This window comes from Hemitrygon akajei, chromosome 1, assembly GCF_048418815.1.
Source record: "Hemitrygon akajei chromosome 1, sHemAka1.3, whole genome shotgun sequence".
Taxonomy (NCBI): domain Eukaryota; kingdom Metazoa; phylum Chordata; class Chondrichthyes; order Myliobatiformes; family Dasyatidae; genus Hemitrygon; species Hemitrygon akajei.
Genome location: NC_133124.1, coordinates 39,848,861 through 39,873,083, shown reverse-complemented (window position 1 = coordinate 39,873,083; position 24,223 = coordinate 39,848,861). Strand labels below are relative to the sequence as shown.

The 24,223-nt window shown below is 41.5% G+C and overlaps 1 protein-coding gene across 2 annotated transcripts in view; it reads left to right on the top strand.

The window, feature by feature from the left end:
* The first annotated feature begins 13,088 nt into the window (after positions 1-13,088).
* The window catches only part of nkain4 (sodium/potassium transporting ATPase interacting 4), a 518,494-nt gene continuing 507,359 nt past the window's right edge, over positions 13,089-24,223 (top strand). For both annotated transcript variants that reach the window (XM_073041668.1, XM_073041677.1), the window contains exon 1: positions 13,089-13,434. In XM_073041668.1, coding sequence (XP_072897769.1) covers positions 13,381-13,434 — 54 coding nt within the window. In that variant the 5' untranslated portion in view covers positions 13,089-13,380. The remainder of the gene's footprint in view (positions 13,435-24,223) is intronic.

Genomic DNA, 24,223 nt, shown 5'->3' with positions numbered 1-24,223 from the left:
GCTAAGTTAGCAAATTCCACATCACATGCCGGTGATAATGAACCTGATTCTGTTGCAACAACAGCCCTCAGTCAATGTCAACATGGCTAAGGAATTGATTGTGGACTTCAGAAAGAGGAAGTTTGGAAAACACACACCAGTCCTCATCAAGGGGTCAGCAGTGAAAATGGTGAGCAGCTTCAAGTTCCTGGGCATCGCCATCTCAAGATTTCTATCCTGGGCCAGCAGATTGATGCGATCAGGAAGAAGCCATGCTAGTGGCTATACTTCATTTAGGAGCCTAAGGACATTTGGTGCATCACCAAAGACTCTAACAACTTTCTACTGATGTATAGTGAAGAACATTCTGACTGGCTACATCACCACCTTTGTTTGGAGGTTTCAATGCGCAGAATTGAAAGAAGCTCCAGAGGGTTGTAGAATCAGCTAGCTCCATCAGAAAACAACCAGCCCTAGTATCAAGAACATTTTCAACTAGTAGTGCCTCAAGAAGGTGGTATTCATCATTAAGGACCTTCACCATCTGAGACATGCCCTGTTTCCATTATTACTTTTGGGGAGGAAACACAAGACCTGAAGATCCATACCGCTATAAGATCCATGAACACTACCCCCCCTTCCTCTTTAGCACTATTTATTTACATATTCATTTATTGTAACTTATAGGAATGTTTTATGTATTGCACCGTACTGCTGCCACAAAACAACAAATTTTATGACAAATGTCGGTGAAAATAAAACTGATTCTGAATCAGTTTTGACACATGCTACCTTACAGCAGAGTCCCGCATGTGTATGTACCGCAAACTTGTGCGCTTGAAGCTATTTCCTAGTAAGAATCAATTATTTTGTAACCAGGCAATGTAACCCAGATTAAACCAGAAGATATCCATCTGGATATTCTTCATAAATCATACATAACTGCAGCTTCAGAGAATTACACTTTTTCCAGGGGAAAAGATTTCCGTGCACCATATTGGACCACGTGGTTGGCGTATTGGAGGTTACATTTTACCACAAAGATAAAAGTCTTTGTTTGCTTAATCAAAGTACAAACTAATTTATAACCATATAACAATTACAGCACGGAAACAGGCCATTTTGGCCCTTCTAGTCCATGCCGAACGCTTACTCTCACCTAGTCCCACTGACCTGCACTCAGCCCATAACCCTCCATTCCTTTCCTGTCCATATACCTATCCAATTTTACTTTAAATGACAATACCGAACCTGCCTCTACCACGTCTACTGGAAGCTCATTCCACACAGCTACCACTCTCTGAGTAAAGAAGTTCCCCCTCTTGTTACCCCTAAACTTTTGCCCCTTAACTCTCAACTTATGTCCTCTTGTTTGAATCTCCCCTGCTCTCAATGGAAAAAGCCTATCCACGTCAACTCTGTCTATCCCCCTCATAATTTTAAATACCTCTATCAAGTCCCCCCTCAACTTTCTACGCTCCAAAGAATAAAGATCTAACTTGTTCAACCTTTCTCTGTATCTTAGGTGCTGAAACCCAGGTAACATTCTAGTAAATCTCCTCTGTGCTCTCTCTATTTTAGAATTTTCTATTATTTACGTGGTCACGGATTTGGGATCAGATTACTTGCTGCGAAATGGTAGGAGTGAAATTTACCATGTAATGAGCTGAAACATACTATAAGTAGGACTTCTACACTAATTTCATTCTCTTCCCAGCTCGTCCAATCAGCAAACAGTGTACGTGGACCATGTTTAAATATGCTTACACAGCATGTTTGCTTTTCTTGAAAATCAAGTTTGATCCAAACTTTTCTCCTTGAAAATGCCCTCTTAGCCTGTTTCTTGACCTGAGCAGATGAAATTATCCATTAAGCTGTGTTGCAGCATTATTAACTCAATCTTCCTTGGTCCCCCTGTTGGACTCATGCATCTGTTCTCTATCTGCATTGCATTCTGTGTTAAGTGTTTATTATGGTAATTAGTCACATGAGTGGTAAAAGTGAGGGGAATAAGTTATGTATTCATGCTTTGTTCTTTGCAGTTTCCAGTAGTTGGAGGCCAGCAGATTTCATATTGTTTTGCTGACTGCTCAATAACATTCAATTACACTTTGCTGACACTTGGGTATGCTTAAGTTTCATCACATCAAGATTGTACATTTGCTAATTGCCAATAAAAGATCGAATGCATATTCTCAATTTTTGGAGCAATCGTTATGGAGTGAGGGCACATCGTGCAAGTGTAACAAATCCGCAGGGTCACCAGCAGTGGTAATTGTTTTGGTTTTGCTTCGGTTTATCTCATTTAATATTTATATGCATGGACAATTCAGTGCAGTGTTGCCTGCATGTTGCATTGTTAGAAGCAGTAATTGTCATATGAGTCTCCATCTGAGGAATGGTCAAATTGTGCCCATGCTTCAGTGAAGACTACATTGCATCCATGCTAAGACCACCCAACTTGGTTTGATAATTTTCTAAATGCAGAGAAAATACAAAAATCTGAGGTGCAAAAGGATTTGAGAGTCCTTGTGCATAAAGATTAATCTGCAGGTTGAGTCTGTGTTGAGGAAGTCAAATGCGATGTTGGCATTCATTTCAAGAGGATTAGAATATACAAGCAAGGATGTAATGTTGAGAACATTTAAAAAAAAAAAGGAACAGGAGTAGACTTCAGACTTGAGACTTTATAAAGCACTGCTGAGGCTTCATTGGGAGTATTGTGAGCAGGTTTGGGCCCCTTAGAAAGGATGTGCTGAAACTGGAAAGGGCTCAAAAGAGGTTCACAAAAACAATTCCAGGATTAAATGACTTGATGCTCTGGTCTTGAATTCACTGGAATTCAGAAGAATGGGGGGTGACCTCATTGAAATCTATTGAATGGTGAAAGGCCTTGATAGAGTGGATTTGGAGAGGGTGTTTCCTATGGTGGAAGAGTCTAAGACCAGAGAAAACAGCTTTAGAATAGAGGGTCATCCTTTTAGAACAGGGATGAGGAGAAGTTTCCTTGGCCAGAGAGTGGTGAATATGTGGCATTTGTTGTCACAAGCGGCTGTGGAGGCCAAGTCTTTATGTATACGTAAGGCAGAGATTGATAGATTCTTGATTGTTCAGGGTGCGAAGGGATATAGGGAAAGGCAAGTGATTGGGGCTGAGGGAAAATATGGATCAGCCATGATGAAATGGTGGAGCAGACTCGATGGGCCAAATGGCCAAATTTTGCTCCTGTAACTTGTGGTCTTATGGTCTAAAAACAGTTACTTTCCCTAAGCAGTAAGGCTGATCAATGCCTCCCAACTCCACCGCTCCTTTATTTCCTATTAGAAACCTTATGTACAGCCTAGCATCACTTTATGGATATGCAATCAATCTATGTATAGAAGCTCTTGTGTATTTATACTCATTGTGTTTATTATTATTATTATTATTATTATTATTGTTACTGTTGCTGCTGATTTCTTTAACTTTTGTTCTTCTTTGTGCTGAATCATATCCAGAATAACAATTATTCTCCTTACATTTGTGTTCAAGAAATGACATTATGCAATCTTGAATCATTAGCTATTGAAGAAAACAAAGGAATTTCCACCAATGTTTGTCATTAATCCAACAAAAAAAGTGGATTAGCAGATCATTCACTTCAGTATGGGATGTCTAATAAATATTCATAAAGATGAAACACTTATTTATTTATTCAACTAGCCCAACAGGTCTGTGTGTTGTGCTTCACACACTCAGCCTTACGATTTCCACTTTGTTTTTCTTCCTCAATTGGTTTGTCAACATAAAAAGCTAGTCTTTTCTTTAAAAGTGTATGTAGGAACTTCTTGAAAGATGTGATAATGGACTGTAAAATGAATGTTTGCTTCATTAAATCGGTTAAGCTGAGCTCTAATTGATTAAAAAGTGAACCCAGACAATTTAATTGAGTGTGAAGTTTAAATGACAAATAGTATTTTCCATTACCTAAACCATTCATTCTTTCTCTGTATTTATGTGATGCTTTATTAATTCATGAATTAAAATATAACTTTTTGTCCCAGGAAATGAATAACATAACAAATAACATTAAGCTGACACTCTTTGACAGTAGGATAGAGAAAAAAAATGTGCTTTTGAGGAAACCAATTTATCCCTCACATTCAGCTAAATAAAATAAATCCATTAGACAGGTTTGGAATTTCCCTCTAACAATTATTTTCTAAAATAATAACCTGTCACAAAGAGTAGAGGCATTGTCTTGAAGTGTATTTTTGTCAACAGTTATTAAGAAATAAGACTGACTTGCTTTAAGAAATTTACCAGCCTCACTATCACCTGCCTAGGGTGACCTGAATTTGGTTTTGCATTCACCTTCTCCAGAGCACATGGCCTTCGCCTGAAGGTTTCATATTAACATCAGTAGAGAATATTATTGAATAGAGTGCAAAATCACCATTCCATCTGATCCCCTGGGCTTGCTGTCTAATTGAGTTAGATTAAAATTACCTTCATTAATGCATTAAACTTGGTGAATAAACAGAAGAGACTCCAGAGAGAGATGATGAAAGCAGTTTATTTATTTATTATTTATTCAGCAATCCAACACAGAGTAGGCCTCTACAGCCCTTCAAATCACGCTGCCCCAGCATCCCCACCAAACCCATTTAACCCTAACCTAATCACAGGACAGTTTACAATGACCAATGAACCTACCCAATATGTCTTTGGATTGTGGGAGGCAACTGGAGGAGGACCCGGAGACAATGCACGCATTCCACAGGGAGGACATAACAGAGGTTCGTAAAGAATGGCACCAGAACTGAACTCTGAAGCCTGAAACCAGGAACGTCTCGAACGTCTAGAGTGTTGCACTAACCACTATGCTACCGTCATACCCAACCACCAACTGCCCAATAAGATAGAATTATTTCAGTATGAATTTTCACTATGAGTAAAATGAAACATGTCAAAATGTATGCGTAGTCTGCTTGAGAGAAACAGTTGTATTTTAGGTTAATGACTTGTGAAGATATTTATTATTGGCTGCTAACAAAGCCAAATATAAGCAAACCTAGTCAACAAGGTTTTATGAATGAATGGTAAATTATGTTTGACAAGCTTGCTCAAGTTCTTCAAGGATACATCAGGGAGAGCTTGTCGAGGGAAACCTGTAAATATGGTAACTTAGATTTCCAAAGGGCATTTAACAACGTGCCTTACAAAAGGCTGGTGCTTAAATTAAGAACTAAAGGTGTCTGTATAATAGAAAACAATGATTTGGAATCAATGGATCTCTTTTAGACTTGAGGTTTATAACTAGTGATGTTCCTGGTTTGCAGTTGTTTACATTAATGACCTGCAGGAGGGAACAAAATGTAATGTTTTTAAGTTTGCCAATAATACCGAATAGATCAAAGGAAAAGTTGTGATGAGGACATTATGATTCTGCAATGGGACATAAATAGACTGAGTCTGTGAAAATCTGGGATATGGATTTAACATGGGAAAGTGTAAGATCTGGCAAATTCTGTAAGAGAAACTGAAAGGTGGATTCAGAACTAAATAGAGAGAGATTGCAAAATGAGGGATTTTGCTAAGAATCCTAACAGGACTTTACAGAGCAAATGTGTAAATGTTTTCATTAGTGGGAGAGTCATGAACAGATGACATAGACACAATATCAGGGTCAGTCACTTAAACTGAGGTGTGCAGAAATGACCTTTCTCTGAGTTCAAGTTTAATTGTCATTCAACCATACGCATTTATACAGTCAAACAAAACGTCTTCCACTGGGACCAAGGTGCAAAATGTAGTACAGTCACATACAGCACATATAGTTATCATAGAACATGGAGTCACAAAATAATATTAGCACAAGTCCCTGAGTAGTATAGCCTGAAGATTGATGGTGCATGGGACGTTGCCCTAAAGCCATGTTTCTGCAAGAACAAGCACGCAGCAGTTCTCCATTTCATGCTGGGTCAGCTGCAGATGTAGGCAATCCAATTTGCTTTCCAGGCAGTGATGTGGAAACTTGTGATCTCTAGATGCAAAGTGTTCCCCTACCATAAACTTCTGTCACTTGCCCTGTTTCATTCCCTAATAGAATATGTAGTATTCTACACTGTCAGTAGCTGGGATTTCTATATACTGATTAAGGAAACTTTCCTGAACTCATTTGACTTGCTCTTCCCCATCCAGCCATTTTGCGGTATGGAGGTCCTAGTCAATATGTGGAAAGTTAAAATCTCCTACAATCTTATGTTTCTTGCAAGAGTCTATGATCTCTACAAATTTGCTCCTCTAAATACTGGTTAATCTATAACATATTCTCATTTACGCAGTCATACCTTTCTTATTCTTCAGTTCTACTAATAAATCCGCACTAGACAAGCTCTCCAGTCTGTCCTGACTAAACACTGCTATGACATTTCCCATGATTAGTAACATCACCCCTCTCCCTTTAATCCTTCCCACTCTATCATATCTAAAACAATGAAACTCCTATCCCACCTGCAACCAAGTTTCACTAATGGCTACAACTTCATAATTCCATGTGCTGATCCATGCCCTAAGCTCATCCACTTTTCCTACAATACTCCTTGTATTGAAATAGCTCAGAACATTAATCCCAGTATGCTCAGCATTTCAATTCCTGTCTTTGTATGTAGGCTTATCAACACCTTTCTTCACAAACTCTCCACTATCTGTTCTGGCGCTCTGGTTCCCATGCCCCTGCAACACTAGTTTAAACATGCCATGCAGAATTAGCAAACCTTCCCACTAAGATATTAGTTTCACTCCAGTACATATGAAAAATATCCCTCTGTAAAGGTCCCACCTTCCCAGAAAGAGAACCCAAGGATCCAAAAATCTGAAGCCCTCCCTCCTGCACCAACTCCTTAGCCATGTGTTAAACCATATGGTCTTCCTATTTCTGGCCCCATTAGCATGTGGCATGGGTAGCAGTCCTAAGATAAGAACCCTGGAGGTCCGGTCCTTTAACTGAGAACCTAACTCCCTGAACTCACTGCAGGATTTCGTCATCCATCCCCAAGAGGCAACAAATCCTCCAGAAATCTCCTTCTCGTCCACAGAACTTCCTTTCTGTTCCCCTCACTAACTAATCTATCATTACAGCTCGACAATACTCACCCCTTCCCTTCTGAACACAGAGGCAGTCTCAGTGCCAGAGACTTGACCACTGTGACTTTCCTCTGCTAGGTCATCCACCCCAACAGTATCCAAAGTTGTTGTTGAGAGGAACAGACATGAGGCTACTCTGCGTTGGCTGTCTATCCTCTTTCACCCTCCTGACGATCACTCAGTTACATGTGTACTGCACCTTGGGTGTAACTACATCCCTGTGTGCCCTATCAATCAACCAGACAGCCTCCTGAATGATCCAGAGATCATCTGGTTCCAACTCCAACTCCTTAATGCAGTCTGTTAGAAGCTGCGGCAGGGGCACTTCTTGCAGGTGTAGTCATCAACCGGGAGGTCACACTACCTTCCCACATCTCACAGGAGAAGTATTTCAGTATCCTGTCTGGCATTCTCCCTGCTCTAAATGTGCAATAAGAAATAAAGAAAGAATAAATAATGAAAAGAATCTACCTATGGCCTTGCCTCTCCTCACCAAATCCTCAACTCCCCTGTCCAACACAGGCCCACTGAAACAATTGCCACTCCACTTAAACCTAACTTTTTTAACTGGTCCTTGCCAAGTGGCCAATTATGCACAATCCAATGTCTCCTCAGGACTGTGCTGACTGATCCATTCATTTCTCCAATACTGTCCCTCCCTCCAAACAATCTGGTATCTCCTCAGGAATAGGCTGCCATAAAAACAGAAGAAGCATTGTATTTCACAAACTACCCAACTGCCTACTGTGCCAAGAAACTCTTCACCCACGTTTGTTAGAAGTATGTTGGTCTCACCAGTCGTCTAAGAATACACAGGACCTAAGTGGAAGCAAGACACTGTCTATCCCAAAGGACTGCCTAAGAAAGAAAATACAATTGTTTCCAAAGATCTTTCGGTATGAGACTACTACAATTTTTGTCTCACTCTCCCATTTTAAATATTCAGAGAACTGCAAACACTCACATCCTGCAGGTCTCTTGACCTAAATTGTGAAAGATAGTGACAGTTATGAAAAACAGAGTGATGCTGTCCTTTCTATAAGTGCAGTGAATAATAATGATAGTCAAAAGCCCCTTTCATGAATTCAGCAATCCTATGTTAGCTACAGCATGCTAAGTATTTTTGGTGCAATTCGTGTTTTGCAATTTGGGAAAAAATGGTAAATAATTTTGACACTGAAAGGTCGAAAAATAATCTATTATATCAATGGAATGCATAAGGAAGTTTTGTCTCCATGGTCAACTGCTTTGATGAAATCTTTAATTCATAACTGGCATTAGGTTATAGCTGAGTGGATAGTATGTGTTTCTTTGTCAAATTTTATATATTAGGTGTGTAGCATCAGGAAATAATTTGATCCAATTGCAAAAGTGTATTCTGATGTTGAAGTTTTTCCAATATATTTACAATTGGGAACTTTCATGGTTTAATAGTTATTATTTAGCTTTGTGTGTATATTTCAATGCAAGGTAAATTGAAGAAAGAACCTACTATATATTCTCAGAGATTGATCCATCAGAATCAATATTGGCATGTAAAGGGTTGTATCTGGTGATAGAGGATACATTGCTGCTGTTCTGAAAAAAATAGAAAGTGCAAATGATTGCTGAGCTAATCATTTATAATGAGGATATGCCGTCTAAGGCAGAATTCAGTTATATGGCACAAAAACAGGTCCTTGAGACCCAAATTGCCCATGTCAACCAAATTGCCTACCTGAGCTATTCCCATTTGCCTGCATTTGCCCCATATCCCTCTAAACTTTTCCTATTCATGCACCTGTCTAAATATATTTTCAACATTGTAATTATATCCACCTTTACAGCTTCCTATGGCAGCACATTTCATATTCCCACCATTCTCTGTGTGATAAAGTTGCCCCTCAGATCCCTTTTAAATCTTTCTCACCTTAAATCTATATCCTCCAAGGACTTTGACCATTCACCTCATTTATGCTGCTCATGATTTCATATATTTCTATAAGGTCAGCCCTCAGCCTCTGACCCTCCATGAAAAGAAGTGCCAAAATATTCAGGCTTTCCTTATACCCCAAGTCCTTCAGACATGACAACAACCCTGAGATTATTTTCTGCATCCTTTCTAGTTTCCTTTAGCTGGGTGACCAGAACTGCTTGCAATAGTCCAAGTGTGGTCTCACCAATGACTTATATAGTTGTAACATGAAGACTGAATTCCTGTATTAAACATGCTGAACAGCAAAGGCAAGTCTGCCGAACATCATCTTCTCAGCCCTTTCTACTTACATTTCCACTGTCAGGGAACTAGGCATCTGTACTCGTAGGTCTTTCTGTTCCACAGCACACTCCAGGGCCTTACTACTTAGTAAGTCCTGCCATCGTTTAGTGCCACACCTCAGGCTGGCTGGTGGAGCTGTGGCATCCGTGCCGGACCTTGGAGCGAAGGCTCCCGAGTTCGAATCCAGCCGGCGCCAAAAACCTGCAGAGGGATGGGCTCCGCCAGGTTTCAGATGCCTAAGGCATGCCGTATGATGAGCAATCACCAAAAAGATCGGTGCAAAAAGCTTGTCATGACTGCACCCCGACGACTCCAGGACCACCACCACCCCCCCCCCCCACACACACACACACACACATTCATCTGCCATTCTTTCGCCCACTTCTCCAGTTGGGCTGGATCCTATTGTAATCTTAGATCACTCTCTTCATAGATTATCATAAGATTACCTCTTCATAAAATCACCAATTTTGTTGTCATTCTTAAATTTAGTAACCATGTACAATCTACAACAAATTACTATATAGATTACAAACAGCAGAGGCCCCAGCATTGATCCCTGAGGAGCACTACTGAACATAGGCTTCCAGTCTGAAATACAGTCCTCTATTGCCAGCTTCTGACTCATTCCACCAAGCTAATTTTGTAACCAATTGGCCTATTAACACTGGATCCTATATGATCTAATCTTCTAGGCTAGCCTGCATTGTGTAACCTTGCAAATGTTCTTCATGTAGCCAAGGTCTGCTTTCCTACCTCATCAAAAAGCTCAATCAAATTTGCAAGAGGTGATTTCCAATGCCAGAAAGCCGTGCTGACTATCACTAATCAGGCCTTGGCTTTCCAAATGTTAGCAGAAAAATCTGAAGTCAAACTTGTTGCAAGAGTGAAGGATGAATGCAGAGAACAAAGAGATTGTATGTCTTAGGGTAGGTGAGAGAAAATGAATGACACAAGTGGTGAATGTGCTGTGTGAGAGAGGGTGGTGAAAGTTTGTTACTCACATCTGATCTGTCTGGTTGAGATGCAAAAAGGAAACAAATGAGAGCAAGAGATAGAGAAAAACACATGAAGTGTGAAATACAAACCACTACAATGGAATATGAAACAAGACAAAGAATGCTTGAAAAACTTACCAACTTACTTTCTGCAACTTAAGCTGTGCTAGATTTTTGCTGTTTTTCAGCTCTCATTGTTTCTCTCTCCACAGGTGCACCTTACCTGCAGAGTATTTACACCAGTTTTTGTTTGTATTTCATATATCCAGCATTTTTATTATTTTCAATAACAGCAAGTAAGCTTCCAATAATATGGCAGATTATTTCCTCCACAATTTCTGGACTCATAGTTTCTCAACTTTGCACAGCCCACAAATGCTGTGCTCTGGTAAACCCGTCATCTCAACTAATTGTTGTCCCATAGAGATTATTACTTCCTACTTTGTCCTTACTATTTTCCCCTTTTTCTGCCTTACTCTCTCTAATCTCTGCTCTAATGAGATCTTGAATGCCTTCTGGCATCTTGTTAGTTGTAGGTTCCTGGGCTGCTGAGTTCCTCCAGCATCTTGTGTGCATTGTTTTGGATGTCCAGCAACTGCAGATTTCCTTGTCTATGCAGTCTTGGTGGAATTCATGGAGCAGTCCTTGTTTCAGGCCAACTAGGCCCCACCTCCATCTGTTTTTCTAGTGTGTTGCTAGCATATCAATGTTGCTTCCTGAAATCAAAAGTAGGAAGCTAATTTCCACATTGTTCTCTCTTTCATATGGTCCAACTCTGACTCTTCACCCTGTATTGTCTTCACTACCCCCTTGGCAGGGGATGGGTTAGTGCCCTTTACAAATCAAATCTCTTCCTTGGCTATCATCCTCTCAGCTGCACTGCTGTAAGGGCTCCATTTGTTCTCCCAGTTATCTGTAACATGATGATCACACCTTCCACAGCAGTTCTTCTAAAGTTCCTTATCCCTCCAATGACCTATCCTCCTTTTACTCCACAGAACTGTCAACTTGTCCTCTTCATTGCCTGTACATCTGTTTCACTCTGCTCCTCCTCTTTTCCAACCTGGTGGTCTCCACATTTTACAGATCATCCTCCCTAAGTTTCTGCCACCTCCTGTGGGATGTCATCATCAAACACAACTTCCCTTCTCCTTCTCTCAGCACACTGATTGGACCATCCGCTCTGCAAGTGCCGGGAAACACTCCGCTAAAATACACTCATCATGTCACAGCATCTTCCCACGCAACAAGCGGTTCAGCATCTGCCCTTTTCCAATCGTCCCTTCTCACCAATGCTCCTTCTAGCTGATCCAGCATACACTCGTATCTCCTTGATTTTAGTGCACTGCATTTGACAGTAATGATCTTCGCACAGGAGACGCCAAATATAGATTGGTTACCCATTTTCCAGTATGCTTCTGTTCAGTCTGAAAGAGCTTCCAGTTGCCTGTCGCTTCAATTTCCCGTGCCACTTCCAATCTGACCCAACTCTCTCCGCTTTCCAAAGAGGTCCAGCGTAACATCAAGGAACAGCGCTTCACCTTTTGTCCAGGCATATCGCAGTCTTCATATTTCAATATCAAATTCAACAATTACGGATGACTCACGTTTCCCGCTTGTGACAGAAATGGCCCTCTCTGCTGTAACAATAACTTAACTGGGTTTTCTCCTACTGCCTGATACGCAGACCGTTTTGTTTCAACTTTCAGTAAGTCATGATTGTTCCCGAATACAAAATCATGAGTGGTACAGATAGGGTAAATAAATGCAGGTTTTTCCCCCACTAACGTTGGGGAGAGACTGGAACTAGAGGCCATAGGGTAAGGGTAAAATGCGAAGTGTTTACGGGTAACATCAAGGGGAACTTCACTCAGAGGCTGGTGGGAGTGTAGAAGGCACTGCCAGCGGAGGTGCTGGATGCGGAGTTGATTTCAACATTCAGAGGACATTTCGGGACGTATGTGGATGGGGGTGGTGTGGAGGGCTAAGGTTCAGATCGATAGGATTAGGCAGAATAATAGTTCGCCGCGGACTAGACGGGCCGAAGGGCCTGTCTCTGTGCTGTAGTGCTTTATACTCGTGACTTGCATTTCATAGGTTTCATCGACCCTTTAAAAAATGCCTCCAACTCCCGCATTAATCTATTAACCCGGATTCCTGCACATATTGAGATCTTCTTACCATTACTGGCCTCACCCTCTTGGAGAGATTCCCTTTGTCCCAAATCTCTCGCCCAACCACCTCCGTAGCTTGAAACCAAATTGTCTTCTCGTTTCCCAATTCCGACGAAGAGTCTGCCACCCGAACATATATTTCAGATATGTTGCCCGACCTGCGGAGAGTCTGAAACATTTCCTGTTTTCACTTTAGTTTCCGAACTTTCCCGTGTTAGTCTGAATGGAGATGGCTGAGTTTCGGCCAATTTACCACAGCCCATCACTGTTTTCTTTGACAAATACTTCCTCGCCAGCCATGATGTTTAATGCAGCCTTCACACCCCAAAGTGCTTCACCTCACACTCTCATCTGCTCAGCCCCTTGAATTTCCCAAGCATCCCCGGCCTCCGCCCACGGACCCGCTCAACATTAACCCCAACTGCCCTGTTTCCAACTCTGCCCCTCCGCTTTTCGAATTAATCATTTTGGGGGGTGGGGGATGGCCGCCCCGCCCAGAGCGTCCTGACGAGTTACGTTTCAGAAAATCCCACCAACTCAATTAAACTTTCTCCGACCTAGCCCATAAACCCTGGCCACCCCGTCTTCTCACTTCATACTTGGCTTCCCCAGCAAGTGACCGGGCTTGCGACTGTATAAGAAGCGTTTCGAATCCTCTCCGCGGCAACAATCCCGGAGCAGCCGGATTCTACTAGCCGCCTTCCTGCCTCCTCTCCATTCTCCGCACCGCGTACATGGAGTGACATCCTACACCAGACTGCCAACTAGACTTCGCTGATTGCGATTCAAAAGGTGTAGAGCGACCTAATCAGATTCTTCCGGCAAGACTTTCCCTCCGGTTGGAATGGGTTGCTGCACGGGTCGGTGTACTTTAATATTCCTCTGTACTTTACAGTTGGTGAGTATTCCACGCCGACCCATTGTGCTTGGGCAGTGTGTAAGCATTGCTTACAAAAATGATCTGGGACGTTTGAAGGGATCTGCGTACTTTCATTAGTCGCAAAAGAAAAACCGAGCGGTTATTTGCTGAAATCTCTGTGTTTACTGAGTGTACACTAGAGTTAGTATGTCACGGTTAATATGTGTGTTGGAGCACGTCAACTTTAAGATAGAACGGCAGTACACCTGGTTCCAAACATGGATCGCTGGCAATCTATTGCCAAATAAGATTCAGCGGCTGCGCTCGGTTTCGTCTCTCTATCCTACCATCTCTTTGTGTTTAATCGCGCTCTGCTGGGTTGCTGCCTGTGCGGTGTGGAGATGGAATTTAAAAAATCATGCTTGTTTGTTATCCCTTTTGTATTTGCTATCGGCACTTTGAGTCGTGCTGACACTTCAGTTCGTGCTTGTGTTGCTGTAGTTCAACTGTATTTTTTAAAATCGGTATCACCGGGATCTCCTTCGCGAGTCCATCCAAATGCACCCGGATACTGTCAATGACTGGCAGTCTGTTTGCTCCCAACCCAGGAGCAACATCGCGAAGCCAGATAGCTATCCATTCACCGGCCCGAGCCCGAAACAACCGGGAGCCCCGGGATTGGCGGGGGATGGGGGGCGGGATGCTGAGTGTTGGGCTCGCGGTACATTGCTTATCTCAGGAGCTCCAATTGATTGTTCTTTGAGAACCCAGTCACCAAATAAAGGCAGGCACAGCCGGGAGTGAAATTTCTTTTCCTGGTGCATATTTTGTTGTGGGAATCAGTCTGGTGCTGCGGTATGTGGATTGAAATTGGATGCTGTAGCTGTTTAGTGGATGCTTGCTCATTTTGAAGGTGCACATTGCTGAAGTCCGAGGTGCAACAGAACAAACGCCTGTTCTCAGCGGAAAGAACGCCTTTTAGGAAACCACGAAATAAAATGGAAAGATCGTTGGGCAAATAATGTGTTAGAGGCAGGGCTGCTTGCATTGTATTGATTTTTCTTAAGAGGGCAAGCATGGAAGCATCTGGCTGTTGGTGAATAAAATGAAGCCGGACCGGATGGATCAGGCAGCTGACAAAGGCTGAGACTGCCACCGGACGCCTGCTGCTGTGAGCACTCGGAGCAGGTGCGGTGTGGTCCTGCGAATGCATTTTCCACCTGCGATATTCAGACGAAAGTACATATTGCGCCTTCTGGATTTTGTTCCGGAGTTGACCGGACGCTCATATTATATATAGCTATTTGTAAATAAATATTTAAGGAAGGGATGATATCGTTGGCATAAGAAACCGCATATCTTAAGACTATTTTGATCGCATTGTTCGGTTATCTGGGCAATTCGGGCTTCTAGTGAATGAAGGAGCAGAGGAATGAACTATTTCCAGACCAAACTACCTTCAGACCTGATTATTAATTGATCCCAATAGGTTCCCGGCACAATAGTGCAGTTCTACAGGCAGAAATCCAGCAACGTTACTCCTGTCACAAATTATAGGACCGGCTGGTATTATTGGGATGACGTCCAGGACTCGAAAGACCCGAGCTTCGTGTCAAATTATTAACTATATCATTCCTGCCCATCGTCCTGTTTCAGCAGATCCAACTCGAAAGATTTTGTTTTCAATTTACCAGCCGTGCCATTTAATTTCCTCATCCCGTGCGTTCACCCAAACTGAGGGAAGAGACTGAAGATACCAAGAGCCAACCTACCCTACCACTCGGTGGGGCAGATTAATCTGCCTGGGTGGGGTGTCAGAATGGGGGAGGGTGGACTTGTAATGGAGATTTTCATATTGTGTCCGTCTGTGATCATGGGTGGAGGTCTAGTATCTCCCTCTTCCTGTTGCAGAAATACTGTGTAACTAATTGGTCTCTTATCATCGTGGCTCCCAGATTAACGCCCGATCAATCTGCGTCAGAATCACATATATTTCTTTATCATTTAGGAAATTCTTTGCACTTTCTAAAATGGATTATTTTCTGTGTTCACACTTTATCAACCCCCTGACTTCTAGTATGCTTTGTGACGGCACATTTACTAAGTTGTCCATTTACCATTACCACCCCGAGCAGCTGCGCTGACAGCTCCTTGTTTGACGGGAGGTCTTCATGTGAAAGCTTCAGACCTACTTGCAGGTGTGACTACTTCCACCATCAGAGCAAACTCTTTGCAAGAGCGAGCCATGAAATAGTAAGTAATGAAGAGGTGATTTGAAATCAAGAACTTATTAGTAATACTAATCACCACTAAAACGCATTGCTTTCTAGAGCACTGTATTTAATCACAAATGCGTGTAATTTATTTTAAGGAGATTTCACCATCAAAATAAAAATTTTTCTAAGTTAACTTTGGTTTCTCTGCTATGTGTGTAAATGCCATCATTTGCAAGAAAATATTTTAACAAAAAGCTGTATCAAAGGTAATTTATGTGTAAACACAGCATCAAAATGTAAAAGCAAACATATTTTTCATTTTTGGACTCCGTTGCAAAAGTTCTGCTTTTGAGTCCTATTGCCTCCTCTTCTGCTTTTATGGATTCTCAACTCAATGTTTTTCTTGGTTCTGGAACTTCACAGCACACTTTATAACAAATTGGGTCAAACATTTTGGACTTAAACATACTTGGTTAGGGTTAATTTTAGGTTGAATTGATTGATGCTTTCCTTTACTAGTCACAGTCCCTCAGTGCATAAGTAGTCAAATATATCAATATCTTATCTCAGTGAATTAAAAAATATGCCATTTATTTCAAATATGTACTGTATTTTAAAGAAAACAATTTGCTTTAGCTGTGCTTACAAGGTGATATTTCATTCATGTAGTTTAATTTCCCTCACTATAGTAGACTGCCAGTTCAGATCATTAATATTATTGTTAAACATTTCCCTTAAAATCTGTAGCAATTATTGTGTCTGGTAGAATTTATTGATCTTTCATAAAGAATTATCAGAAAGCTTTTGTTGATGGTGTACTCCAGGTTTTATAGTTTTCTGTTGATTGAATATTATATTGGTCCTGAATACTACAGCCGGGCTGGATCCTTCACCATAAAGCAGACCCAAGTGCAGCATTTCAGTTTGTTTGTATGCATATAGGAGCACTATGTTCCTGAATGTATGCATATGCACAAACTCCAAGCCATTGCAACAAGCTAATTTTAATTGAATCAAATTACCACGATTTATTTTGTCAGTACTCTTTCTAATAACAATGAAATTAATCACATTTTTGCAGGAGATGTAGCCAAGTGTTCATTGTTAATGCAAGGTTAAGCAGTGAAATAATTTACTTAGCTTATCTTTTTCTTCACTTTTTGAATGCTGAAAGGCTGGATAGATGACAATTATGCATATGAATATTACTGTAGTTCAGATGGATTATTATGTTAGAGTTTTTAAAACTTTGGGGACAATCAATGCCTATGAGGAAGTTCAATGGGGAATAACTGAAGCAATTTTTGGTCTCCCAGCTCAAAATCCCAACTTTCCAGATTTTCCTGATACTATTTTTTTACTCCTGTTACCATTGGAAGGAGTCAGTTTTGGTACTGTTTTAGTAAATCTTTTCTTTTGCATTTATTCCAGTGCTCCGATAATTTATTTAGTTTCTTACTTTCTAAAGTTTAGATTGTGTTATTATTTTCTGAAAGGGTATCACTTGGCATTTACAATAAAGTTAGCCATTTAGTCTGTAAATATTCTAATATGTTATTGTAGTATGTTGCATCCTTCTTCAGCATGAGCTAAATCTTCATTTGGTATCATCTTCAAATTTTGATATTGTCTAAATTGTTAATATATAATAAATATCAATAGTCCCAGGTCTATTTCATGTAGACCACTACTTTTTGTCTTTCCTCAGTCTGAATATTTACCCCTTTTCCCTCTTCTCTGTACTTGGGGACCAGGAAGGTGTTTTTGTAATTGCCGAAGCAATGGTACATTTTCTCTAGGGAAATAAAAGTTAAAGGTATCACTGAGCAACTGCATGGAATTCCATAGGGGAGAGTGAATGACTAGAAGTCTTGGTCAATGCATAAATAACCTGCACAGGGAAAAAAAATGGATGAAGTCCTCCAGGGAAATTTTTAAGGAGTTAGGAAAGAGATTAAGAAGCACAGGTATTAATCTCCAGATTACTCTTGGTGTCAAGCATGAATGAATACAGAGAGAAAAAAACAATAGTGTGGCTTGTGAGAGGGTTCAAGAGACAGGACTTTGATTCTTGGGGCACTGAAAGTAGATCTGGGGAGGCAGCACCTATACCAGCCAGATAGATTCAGTTTTCCTGACGTACGGCAAATGTTCTCATAAAAAATTCATGGTGCTGTTGGTGAGAGGTTTTAAACTAATTTGGCAGTGGCTTGGACACAGAAATTGAACACTGGAAATGTGAACACAAAGCTGAAAAAAAAGGTTTGGAAAAAAATAGTACCAGATAATAAATACTGTTTTTGACAAGACCAAAAGTGTCCAAGATAGGTTAATAATGCACATGTTTATAGGAAGAAGCACATTAAATAGGATTGTAAGCTCCCAGGGTAATTAACCAAGTGGGCTAATGATATCACAGCAATAAAAGTGACATGACTTAAGAACTAGTTGTGAGTATACAGGAGAGCATATTTGCAGGGATATTTCAGTGTCATGCAAAAGCTATGGGCAGTGATAGTGGAAACTTTAGCTACCTCAACATATGCAGGAGTAGCAATGTAACGAGGAGCAAGATAGGGAGGTATTTCCAATGTGCGTTCAAGATAGATTTCTTTACCACTGTTTTTTCTCTGACCCAATGAGGAATGCTGCACTGCTGGACTTGGTTGCAAAAAGCAAACCAAGACAAGTGCAGCAAATATTAGCAGTGTAACATCTATTAAAATTGATTATATCATAAATCACTACAGTACAGAAAAGGGCCCTTTGGCCCATCTAGTCCATGCTGAACTTTTAATCTGCCTGTGTAGGTCCCATCGACCTACACTTAGACATTAGCCCTCCATACCCCTCCTATCCATGTACCAATCCAAATTTCACTTAAATGTTGAAATCAAACCTACGTTCACCAATTCTGCTGGCAGCTCATTTCATGTGCTTACAACCCTTTGAATGAGGAAGTTCCCTTAAATGTTTCGCCTTTCACCCTTAACTTATGACCTCTATATCTAGTATTTCCCAACCTCAGTGGAAAAGGCCTTCTTGTATTTGCCCTATCTATACCCTTCATAATTTTGTATACCTTTATCAACTCTCCTGTAATTCTCCTATGCTCGAGTAAATCTATTTAATCTTTCCCTATTGCTTGAGTCTACAAATCCCAGCATTATCGTTGTAAATTTTCTCTGCACTCTTTCAATTTTATTGATAATTTTCCTGTAGGTAGGTGACCAGAACTGTACACAATGCTCCAAATTGGGTCTCACCAACATCTCATACAACTTGAATATAACATCACAATGCCTGTACTCAATACTTTGAAAGCTAATGAGCCAAGAACTTGTTCTTTGTTCTGATGCCATTTTAAAGGAGTCAAAGCCAATGTCTAATCCAATTTACTACCTCAACCTGAATGCCAAGAGAGTGAACCTTCCTGACCAACCTCCCCTGCGAGGTCTTGTCAAAGGCTTTGCTGAAATCCATGTAGACACCATCCACTGCCTGTCCTTCATTAACTTTCCTGGTTACTTCTCTGAAAAGCTCTAAAAGATTGGTTAGGCTCAGCCTACCACACACAAAGCCGTGTAGACTATCACTAATCAATCCCTGTCTATTGAAATATATACACATATTCAGTCCCTTAGAATACCTTCCAATAACTTCTCGCTGCTGTCTGTAAGGAGTTTGTGCACTTGCCCCTTGACCACAAGGGTCTACCGATTTCCTCTCACAATTCAAAGATGTACCAGGTGGGAAGTTACTTGGTCATTGTAAATTGTCCTGTGATTAAGCTATGGTTAAATGGGGGTTGTTGTGTAGCATGTCTTGAAGGGCTGGCAGGGTTTATTTCATGCTGCATCTCAATAAATAAATAAATTTAGCCACTGCTGATGTCAGGCTCACTGGCCTATAATTTCCTGCCTTATTTTTAAAGCCTTTCTTAAACAATGGAACAACATTAGCTATCCTCCAGTTGCAAAGGACCTTTTAAATATCTCTGCTAGCACCCCTGTAATTTCTGCACTACCCTCCCACAAGATCCAAGGGAACATCTTATCAGGCCCTGGGGATTATGTCACCCTAATCTGCCTCAAGACAGCAAACAGAGCCTCCTCTGTATTGTGTATCAGTCCATGACCTCACTGCTGTTTTGCCTCACTTCTGTAGTCTCTGTCTCTTGAATAACTACAGATGCAAAATATATAGAATCCCCTGCGACTCTCCTTTACCTTGTTGGCTAGAACAACCTCATGTCTTCTTTTAGCTCTCCTGATTCTCATCTTGTTTTCTCTTCCATTTCTTATACTCAAGTATCTATATTTTTTTCCTTCCTGTCTATATTTGTTATGTAATTTCTCTTCCTTCTTAACCTGGGTGTCAATATCTCTTGAAAATGAAGGTTCCCTAAATCTGTTATCCTTGTCTTTTATTATTGTAGGAACATACAAACTCTGTACTCTCAAAATTTCACTTTTGAGGTCCTCCCACTTACCAACCGTGTCTTTGACTGAAAACGACCTATCCCAATCTACACTTGCCAGATCCTTTCTGAACTGGTCTTTCTCCAATTTAGATTGTCAACCTAAGGAACCTATCCTTCTCCATAATTATGTTAAAACTAATTGCACTATGATCACTAGATGCAAAGTGTTCCTCTACACAAACTGCTGTCACTTGCCCTGTCTCATTCCCTAATCGGACATCTAGTATCACATTCCCTTTAGCTGAGAGCTCAACGTATTGAATAAGGAAACTTAAGAAACTCCATCCCACCTAGCCTCTTTACAGTATGGGAGTCCCATTCAAAATGTGGAAAGTTAAAATCACCTACTATACAACCTTGTGTTTCTTGCAAGGGGCAAACCTTCCCGCAAGGATATTAATCACCCCGCAATTAGGGTGCAAACTGTCCCATCTGTACAGGTTCCAACTTTCCTGGAAGGGAGCCCAACAATCTAAAAATCTGAAATCCTCCCTCCTGCACCATCTCCTTAACTATGTGTTGAACTGTACTTTTGTCCTGTATCTCACCTCACTAGCTCATTATGCAGGTAGCAATCCTAAGATTACAAGCCTGGAGGTCCTGTCCTCTAACTTGACACCCAACTCCCTGAACTGACTGTGCAGGACCTCATCTCCCTCCGTACCCATGTCATTGATACCAACGGGGACCATGATCTCTGGCTGGTCATCTTCCCACTTAACAATGCTGTGGACTTGATCTGAAATGTCCCTGACCCTGGCATCCGGGAATCGTGTTTTTGTCCACAGAAATTTATTGATTCCCCTATGACTACAGCTCACCTCTTCTTCCCTATTCCATTTTGAGCCACAGAGCCGGTCTCAGTACGAGAGACCTGACTGCTGTGGCTTTCCTCATAACCACCACCCCCCAACAATATCCAAAGCGTAATTCCTATTATTGAAGGGAATAGTCACAGGTGTACATTGCAATAGCTGCCTTACCCTTTCCCACTTCTGATGATTACTCAATTGCCTGTGTCCTGCACCTTGGGAGTAATTATCACCCTGTAATCCCCCAGCCTCCCTAATGATCCAAAGTTCATCCATTTCCAGCTCCAATTCCTTAACCTGGTCGGTAAGAAGCTGCAGCTGGATAGACTCTGTCCAGTTGTAGTTGTCAGGGGCAGATGTTCTCCCTGTCTTCCTGCAAGGGGAGCATTCACTATCCTGGAATCCCCGCTGCTCTAACTGTGCGTTAAGAATGAAAGTAAGAAAAATTAAATGAAAATATCTACCTACAGCCTTTCCTCGCCAAAGCCTCTATGAGCCTAAGCCTGAAATCCCCACTCTAACACTGGTCCACTCACACAATGGCCGAACCACTTAAAGCTGACTTCTCCTTACTGGACCTTGCCAAGTGCCTAATTACACACACTACAGTGTGTCCTAGTGATATGTGGCTTGCAGAATGTCCTGACTGTCTCTGATCGCTTCTTTTGAAATCTCTCTCATGCTACACACAATCCAATGTCACTTAGAGACATAATTATGGAAAAGTATATAGAGCACTCCAGGATAAAAGAAAAGTCAATCAATGAAGGGGCAAGTTCAATGAGATGAGAGAACAGACTAGCCTGGATGTTCTGGAATCACAGCTTGGCCAGCAAAACCATTTTGAAGCTTTGAAGTTGGAGATGTTTCAGCTACAGTTCTATGTATATTTCCATAGGGAACAAGGGTAGGGAAGTTAAAGCCAAAGCTCCTTGGATGACCAAAAAGACAGCAGAAAAGATGAGCAGAATAGATGCAAGATTGCTAGTATAAGCGAGAACCAGACTGATTACAGGGAGCTCAGAGGGAAAGTAATAAAGGAAATGAGTCGAAAAAAGAAACCATGAGTAAAGGCTGTCAGTAGCGTTAAAGGGAATCCAGCAGTGTATTTTCCAGGCAATTTACTGTGTTTTTTAATAATAATAATGACTTTATATAGCACCTTTCATACATTAAGATGCAGGCTCAAAATGCTTTACATAGATTGTAAAGATAAATCAATACGATCATAAAATATGAAACATAATTAAAAATCATAATTAAAGAATAAGAATCAGCTTTAATATCACCGGCAAATGCCATGAAATTTGTTGTCATTGTGCAGCAGTACAATGCAATATGTAAAAGAAAAAAAACTTAATTACAGTAAGAATATATATATTAAATGGTTAAATTAAATAAGTAGTGCAAAAATAGAAATTAAGAAAGGAGTGAGGTAGTGTCCATTCAGAAATCAGATGGCAGAGGGGAAGAAGCTGTTCCTGAATCATTGAGTGTGTGCCTTTGGGCTTCTGTACCTCCTGCCTGACAGTAGCAAGATGAGACCAGGACATGTTCTGGGTGATGGGGGTCCTTAATAATGGATGCTTTTTGAAACACCGTTCACTGAAGATATGCTGGATACTACGGAGCCTAGTACCTATGATGGAGCTAAGTTACAACTCTCTGCAGCTTATTTCGATCCTGTGCAGTAGTATCCTCCCCCCACCACCCGTATTAGATGGTGATAAAGCCAGTTAGACTGCTCTCCATGGTACATCTGTAGAAATTTTTGAGTGTCTTTGGTGACATACCAAATCTCCTGAAACTCCTGATGAAATATAGTCACTGTCGTGACTTCTTTGTAATTGTGTTGATATGTTGAGCCCACGACAGATCCTCAGATGTTGACACCCAGCAACTTCAAGTCAAGTCAAGTCACTTTTTATTGTCATTTCGATCGTAACTGCTGGTACAGTACACAGTAAAAATGAGACAGTGTTTATCAGAACCATGGTACTACATGAAACAATACAAAAACTACACTGAACTACATAAAAACAACACAGAAAAAAACTACACTAGACTACAGACCTACCCAGGACTGCATAAAGTGCACAAAACAGTGCAGGCATTACAATAAATAATAAACAGGACAATAGGCACAGCAGAGGGCAGTAAGTTGGTGTCAGTCCAGGCTCTGGGCATTGAGGAGTCTGATAGCTTGGGGGAAGAAACTGTTACATAGTCTGATCGTGAGAGCCCGAATGCTTTGGTGCCTTTTCCCAGATGGCAGGAGGGAGAAGAGTTTGTATGAGGGGTGTGTGGGGTCCTTCATAATGCTGTTTGCTTTGCGGATGCAGCGTGTAGTGTAAATGTCCGTAATGGCGGGAAGAGAGACCATGATGATCTTCTCAGCTGACCTCACTATCCGCTGCAGGGTCTTATGATCCGAGATGGTGCAATTTCCGAACCAGGCAGTGATGCAGCTGGTCAGGATGCTCTCAATACAACCCCTGTAGAATGTGATGAGGATGGGGGGTCAGAGATGGACTTTCCTCAGCCTTTGCAGAAAGTAGAGATGCTGCTGGGCTTTCTTTGCTATGGAGCTGGTGTTGAGGGACCAGGTGAGATTCTCCGCCAGGTGAACACCAAGAAATTTGGTGCTCTTTACTATCTCTACCAAGGAGCCATCGATGTTCAATGGAGAGTGGTCGCTCCATGCCCGCCTGAAGTCAACAACCATCTCATTTGTTTTGTTCACATTCAGAGACAGGTTGTTGGCTCTGCACCAGTCCATTAGCTGCTGCACTTCCTCTCTGTATGCTGACTCGTCATTCTTGCTCATGAGACCCACCACGGTCGGGTCATCGACGAACTTGATGATGTGGTTCGAGCTGTGTGTTGCAGCACAGTCATGGGTCAGCAGAGTGAACAGCAGTGGACTGAGCACACTGCCCTGGGGTCCCTGTGCTCAGTGTGATGGTGTTGGAGATGCTGCCTCCGATCCGAACTGACTAAGGTCTCCCAGTCAGGAAGTCTAGGATCCAGTTGCAGAGGGAGGTGTTCAGGCCCAATAGGCTCAGCTTTCCAATCAGTTTCTGAGGGATGATTGTGTTGAATGCTGAATTGAAGTCTATGAACAGCATTCGAATGTATGTGTCTTTTTTTGTCTAAGTGGGTTAGGGCCTGGTGGAGGGTGATGGCAATGGTGTCGTCTGTTGAACAGTTGGGGCGGTACGCAAACTGCGGGGGGGGGGCACAGGATCTTGATGTGCCTCATGACGAGCCTCCCGAAACACTTCATGATGATGGATGCGAGTGCAACGGGACAGTAG